Here is a 6,379-nt window from a genome sequence, read left to right on the forward strand (position 1 = left end):
TTTACCTCTTTTAGTGGTTTCCAGTGCAAGGCTCCATTTTGGGAAACCTTATATAGCCGAGCCAATAATTAACATTCATAACAATTGGTTCCTCTAACCCAGGGATCGAAATAGCAGGTAGGCTTCTTGGTACAAAAATGCACTGAACCTTTCTTTTCTAGTTAGGAGATCTTCCGGATTACAAAAGAGAAAAGAAATGTTGGCAGGCCCGGCCAGGGCCTCCAAGGGCAGAGAACCCCTGATCCACTCCGGTGTCCTCAATCTGCACAGAAGTCTTCCAAGTGGTTGCCAATGTCTAACAAGTTCTAGTTCTATGAAGTGGGGAGGGACAGTCTGGAGGCGGATGGGAAAGGTGGTCGTATTGGTGTATAATGTCCACCTCCCTTCCTGCTCTGCATCACCCCCTGACAATGTATGCCTGCCCTTATTTGCCCAAGTTATGCCTCATTTCCTTATACGAAATTGTTAATTACAAAGCCCACTCCATGCCGGCTCAGTGTGTTAGTTTTCTCTTAAGAGAAGTGGTTGTAGTTACGGCCTTCCTACCCACCTCCCCCACTGTAATTCTGCGCACTTGCTCCAGACTTTAGGGTATTAACTGATTTTTAGAGCTGGGTTGAAGCCTCTGTTCCGGTCCTCACACAGCTGCCTTGTCAATAAAGATCTGTTCCAAGCAAAGGCATTCTTTCTGGCAGGACACTGCAGCTCCTTAGGACTTCGTCTGAAACATCATGAGCACGAAACTAAGTCGGCAAGGGAAAATTACCAGACACATGGGTTTGGGCACAGCCATGCCAGGCTTCCAGTTTCTAAAGTAAGTCCTTAGGCACACACCATGTGGCAGGGGTGCCTTCAAAATGATAGGCATGAAGCAGATGCATTTTTTAAAACATCCCTAAGTTTAATGAAATATTACGATCTGCTCCCAATGTTTCATTTCAAGGAAAGCACAGTTCCACGGATGCAGAAGGCATTGTGAAGGCGTTTAGTAGCCTGAGAAACAGCTTGGAATCTCCCAAAGGGCTACCTGGAGGTGGGAACTCTTCTAGTTCAAAATGAAGGCTGCGGGGTGCATTTGACAGGGTGCATTATTTTAAAACCATATAAATAATACAGAGGGAAGCCTGAGTAAGTACTTCCCATTCTCCCACTTAAATTTCAACACTCAAATGGTTAGGTTGTGCTGGGCTCTTTGGCTGGTGGAATCAAAACATATTTAAAGAAGACAAACGTGTTTAAAGAGCCTCAGAGTTTGTTCTTTGCATTCGTTAAGAGGACACATTTAAATCAAAAGCATTTTTGAAGTGTACTTAAAATTCTGTTTTGAACTTATCTAATCAGAGATAAGTATAGTCATAAAGTCCCTGTCCTTCCACTATTCTGTTCCCCTTATCTCTAGGCATTGTTCTTATCTCCTGCCAGTCTCAGCTACTGACAATAGATTATCTTTGTTTAGAGAGGCAAATTGTTTTCAAAATCTCTTTAATAATTGCTTTGGAACAAGGTGTGCAAATGAGGCTTAAGATAATTACAGTTCCATTTGCTTGTGCAGTTTTACTAAGCATTCGCTACTCTGACACAAAATAGCAGATGATGGGACTTAAATTGAAAAACATCTCTCATTCTCTGGTAGTATAAAATAGGCCAGAATTGCAACACACACACACACACACACACACACACACACACACACACACCTCTTTATTTAATCTTTCTTGGAGCCACTGTCGTCCTTGCTTTGAGGGCAGTGTTTCTCTCGGGCCAGGGTAAGGATTATGTTACAACAGGGCGGTTATTGGAGCCCGGCACAGTTTCATTTAATTTACACCCCAACCAGTGCCTTTCCTACGACATTCCCAAAACATTTTTACCATTAGCAAGTTCAACTTCTCAACATTCTTCAGGAGAGGTGGCATTGAAAAACGCAACTGCACAGGTGGCGAAAATGAGTATAGGCACCTAGCGGCTTAACCTGAGAACTTTAAGATAAATCACAAATGGACCTATCAGCTCAGCAATTGAGTTTTAAGCCTCTTCTGTCCCTACCCCAGTGGCTGCGGCCCTTTGAAAGCAGGGGAAGCGCTGTCCAGCGGAGAGTACCTGTGCTCTGTGTCGGCGCGACCGCCTAGGCGGCGGGGGGGAAAGGAACCTGGGTTTGGACTCCCGCAGCTGAAGCGAGCCCGGAGAGAAGTCGCTCTTTTAGTGGCTGCAGCCCGAAGCCTTCGCCTGCCCTTGTATAATTTATCGAAACCCATAAGCTATTCATCAATCCATTATTTATTCATCCCAACACTAGAGTAATTAAATATGAGCTCACCGGGAAAGGGCAAGCCTGCGAGGGACAGGGACGGGGCTTCGGAGAGGAGGGGAATGAGAAAGTCTGGAGTCATTGATTTGTGCCTAGAAGTGAGTGGCTACCCTTAGGTGACACTGGGGAGCAGGCTGGAGTTGCAGGGTCCTGACGCGCTCATCCTCGGCAGTTTCTCTCTCTCTCTCTCTCTCTCTCTCTCTCTCTCTCTCTCTCTCTCTCTCTCTCTCTCTCTCTCTCTCTCTCTCCCCTTCACCTCTCTGGGTCCTTCTCCTCCCACCACCCACTCCCCCCCTGGGCCCAGCTCCGCTGCCTCGCCCACCCCGCGCGGGGAGGCGCAGCCTGGCTGCCCAGCCGGGCGACGCGCGGGCTGGCCAGCCCCGGATAGGCGCCGCCTGCAGCCAATCAGCTTGCCGGGCACGCTGTGCGCTTTAAGGCTGCTGCAGGGAGAACAGAAACCAAGTTCCCCAGCAACGAGCAGCATCCACGGGGCCAGAGGAGGCCGGAGCTGGTGAGGCCTGAAGGGCTGAGAGGTGCTCTTGCGGCTGAGTGCCCCGCGCGTCCTGATTCCTCCTCCTCCTTCTCGTCGTCCGCCCACCCGAGACAGCAGCCTCCCGGCACTTCGCCGCCGCCGCCAAGCCTAGGGAGGGGGTTCGGAGCCGGTGCCCCCCTCCCTGCAGCCGTCACCCCTTAGCTCTTCGGGCTCTGCTTTCCTCGGCGTGCGCCCGGTCGTGCGCCCCGGCAGACCCCCCGCCATGTCGATGCTGCCTTCGTTTGGCTTCACGCAGGAGCAAGTGGCGTGCGTGTGCGAGGTGCTGCAGCAAGGAGGGAACCTGGAGCGCCTGGGCAGGTTCCTGTGGTCGCTGCCCGCATGCGACCACCTGCACAAGAACGAAAGCGTGCTCAAGGCCAAGGCCGTGGTCGCCTTCCACCGCGGCAACTTCCGCGAGTTGTACAAGATCCTGGAGAGCCACCAGTTTTCGCCGCACAACCACCCCAAGCTGCAGCAGTTGTGGCTCAAGGCGCACTACGTGGAGGCCGAGAAGCTGCGCGGCCGGCCGCTGGGCGCCGTGGGCAAGTATCGGGTGCGCCGAAAATTCCCGCTGCCGCGCACCATCTGGGACGGCGAGGAGACCAGCTACTGCTTCAAGGAGAAGTCGCGGGGCGTGCTGCGCGAGTGGTACGCGCACAACCCCTACCCGTCGCCCCGCGAGAAGCGCGAGCTGGCCGAGGCCACCGGCCTCACCACCACACAGGTCAGCAACTGGTTCAAGAACCGGAGGCAGAGAGACCGGGCAGCCGAGGCCAAGGAAAGGTACGCGGCGCGCTGGCTTCCTGCGGCTCGGGCCACCCCGGGAAGCCTTCCCGTCCCCTCCACCCCTTCCTGTCCCGGCCGCCACCCGCCGCCCGCCGGGGCCGCGCCCAGGCCTCCGCGGCACGGCACGCCAAGTTCACCGACTGGGGGGTCGCCGACCGAAGAGGGGGGAGCGTTTGTTCGGAGCCCCCGCGCGTGGGGTCCTTCGGGGTGTCGGGGTCGGAGTGCTCGGTGGCTTTTCCTGTCGGACCCCCGGGGAGGGGACACTGGCTGGGAGAGAAGGGCTGGAGAGCGAGCCTCCGGGTGCCGGAGGAGGAAGTGTGCGTGGGCAGCGTGAGGCAGGGGGACACGCATCCTCATTGGGCTCCCCCAGGGGTGGAGCCGGCCGGGGCCGTCTGCTCGACCCCCAGTCCCCGGCCCTGGCCCGACCATTCGGACTGGAGGTGACGGGCTTCGGGCGTACTGGCAGGACAAAGGGTCCCAAAGCAATTCCCCCAGCAAAGAGCCTTGAGGAGTGGGCGCTGCGTGGACGCCCCGCGCTCCGAGCCCAGGAAGAAGGCCTCCTGGGTCCATCTGTCCACGCCGCTTCTGGTCTGGTGGCGGGGGGGCTGGGGAGACCCGTTTCTGCTCGCAGACTTGGACCGCCGAGCTCAGAGGCAATGCGTTTTTTAACCTGCCTTTACCTCCGCTCCTCCGGCGCCAACACCCGGGCCCACCTGGCCCGGTTCCTTGCTTCTCGCAGTTTCCCACCGAGACCTGGGAGGGAACTGGGGACCCCAGGGCTTAGAGGGAAGGCGGTCGCCGGGGAAGGCCGGCTGGTCTTTGTTCCTTCCGGAGTCTTGGGGGCCTCCTCGCCCCCCTCCGTGTGGAAAAGCCGGAGGGTGGATCCATTGAGGCACCTGGGGCTGCCTGTCTGTTCCGAAAGGGGAGCGGCCACGAGGACGGCTGGCAGGCGCTAGGAAGCGAGTGCGGGGTCCGCGAGGAGGGCGGCCGTATCCTGAAGTGGAAGAGAACTGGGGTCCGGGGCCCCCCCCCCTCCCCCGGCGCCTGGGCACCCGCTCCCAAGCTGGTCAGGCCCTCGAAGTTTCCCAGCTGAGCCAGGGGTGCACAGGTGTGGAGGAGCATTTGAGAGGGTCGTGAGGGGCTGGGATTGAGCGAGTAACCCGGGAATAGGGGGCGTCCAGTTCCAGCTAGACTTCAATTACAAAGCAGCTGTCCTATAAGCCAGGCCCAAGGGCCCACTGCCTGATAAAATCAGAGAGACTGGCTTCTTCGTTCCCACTGTTGACTCAGGTCACTGGGCCGCTTTGGGCAACGCTTTCCATGACCCGTCCGGCGTCTGGGAAGCCACAACCTCTGGGCAGGGGCAGGGAAACTCGACTGTTTAATCGTTTCCTCAGATGGGAACTGGGCAATTGACTTGACTCAACCCCAACATGTGTGCCCCAGGAGCTACGTTTGTCTCCTGCTCACTCTCTCCCTCACCAACAACCATTTGTTGGGGGGTGTTTAAAGCTGAGTTCTTCCTAGTGACTGACGTCTAAACCTGGTATGTTAAGTAACTGCTTAAACGAAAGGAAAAGAATCATTTTCGTTCGTTTCCGCCTAAGCCCTGCTCAGCTGGATTTCGGAAATGTGGAAGGGTAGTCACTCTCTGGCCGGCCAGTTCTCCACTCTCCTCTGCCTCCTCGCCTCCCCCATGACCCTTGGGGATGGGTGGGAGGGCAGAGCTCTTCCATTTGGGTCGGTGACAGATTGCACAATGGCCCTTTCCTCCCCTCCCTCTTCTCCTCCTTCCATCTCACACTTTTTTTTTAACCTACCTACCTTTCTTTCTTCTTGTCTTTTTAACCATATGGTGTCGTCCTCTATTTCTCAGGGAGAACACTGAGAACAATAACTCCTCCTCCAACAAGCAGAATCAACTCTCTCCTCTGGAAGGGGGCAAGCCGCTCATGTCCAGCTCAGAAGAAGAATTCTCGCCTCCCCAAAGTCCAGACCAGAACTCGGTCCTTCTGCTGCAGGGCAATATGGGCCATGCTAGGAGCTCAAACTATTCTCTCCCCGGCTTAACGGCCTCACAGCCCGCTCATGGCCTGCAGGCTCACCAGCACCAGCTCCAGGACTCTTTGCTTGGTCCTCTCACCTCCAGTCTGGTGGACTTGGGGTCCTAAGTGGGGAGGGACTGGCGTCTCCAAGGGATGGCCGGAGCAGCAACCAACTGGAGCAACTAGGGACACTTGTAAATAGAAATCAGGAACATTTTTGCAGCTTGTTTGGGGGGTTCTTTGTGCATAAAGGAATGGTGGTCTTTCACAAGCACACTGAGGAAAGAAATCAAAACCAACCGCAATCTCCAGCGTCATCACTTTCTTCTCTCTGACTCTCTCCATTTTTGCCTTTTCTCTCCCAGTACAGAGATTGGGGTGCTGGGGGTAGGGAGGGAGAAACAAAAACCCAAACAAGCCAAGGCACCCAGTCAACTCTTGTTCTGAGCAACCAATCACTGCTCCTGCTTCCGTGATTTTTCTGTTTTGACAATGAATGGGGATGTCAAATCAACCAATTTTATTTCCTTCCAATTTATTTGTGGAGAAATGTTTGGGGAAGAGGCAAAGGAAATTTCAAAGAGAGGAGAGAGAGAGAGATCAAAATTGTGGAGGGGAGAAAAGCACCTCCCATCTGGAGGGGAATGGTTGCTTTTTCAAAGTGAATAGGAATACCAGGATCATAGAACTTTTTGATGGAGGGAAAAA

The 6,379-nt window shown here is 54.9% G+C and overlaps 1 protein-coding gene across 1 annotated transcript; it reads left to right on the plus strand.

Moving 5' to 3' along the window:
• The first annotated feature begins 2,947 nt into the window (after positions 1-2,947).
• On the plus strand, positions 2,948-5,797 carry SIX1 (SIX homeobox 1). The gene is made up of 2 exons (XM_004698630.1): positions 2,948-3,623; positions 5,503-5,797. Exons 1-2 carry the CDS (start codon positions 3,064-3,066, stop codon positions 5,795-5,797), a joined length of 855 nt encoding a protein of 284 aa, XP_004698687.1. The 5' UTR covers positions 2,948-3,063.
• The last annotated feature ends 582 nt before the right edge of the window (positions 5,798-6,379 follow it).

This window comes from Echinops telfairi, unplaced genomic scaffold (assembly GCF_000313985.2).
Source record: "Echinops telfairi isolate 266 unplaced genomic scaffold, ASM31398v2 ScPeMD7_18;HRSCAF=68, whole genome shotgun sequence".
NCBI lineage: Eukaryota > Metazoa > Chordata > Mammalia > Afrosoricida > Tenrecidae > Echinops > Echinops telfairi.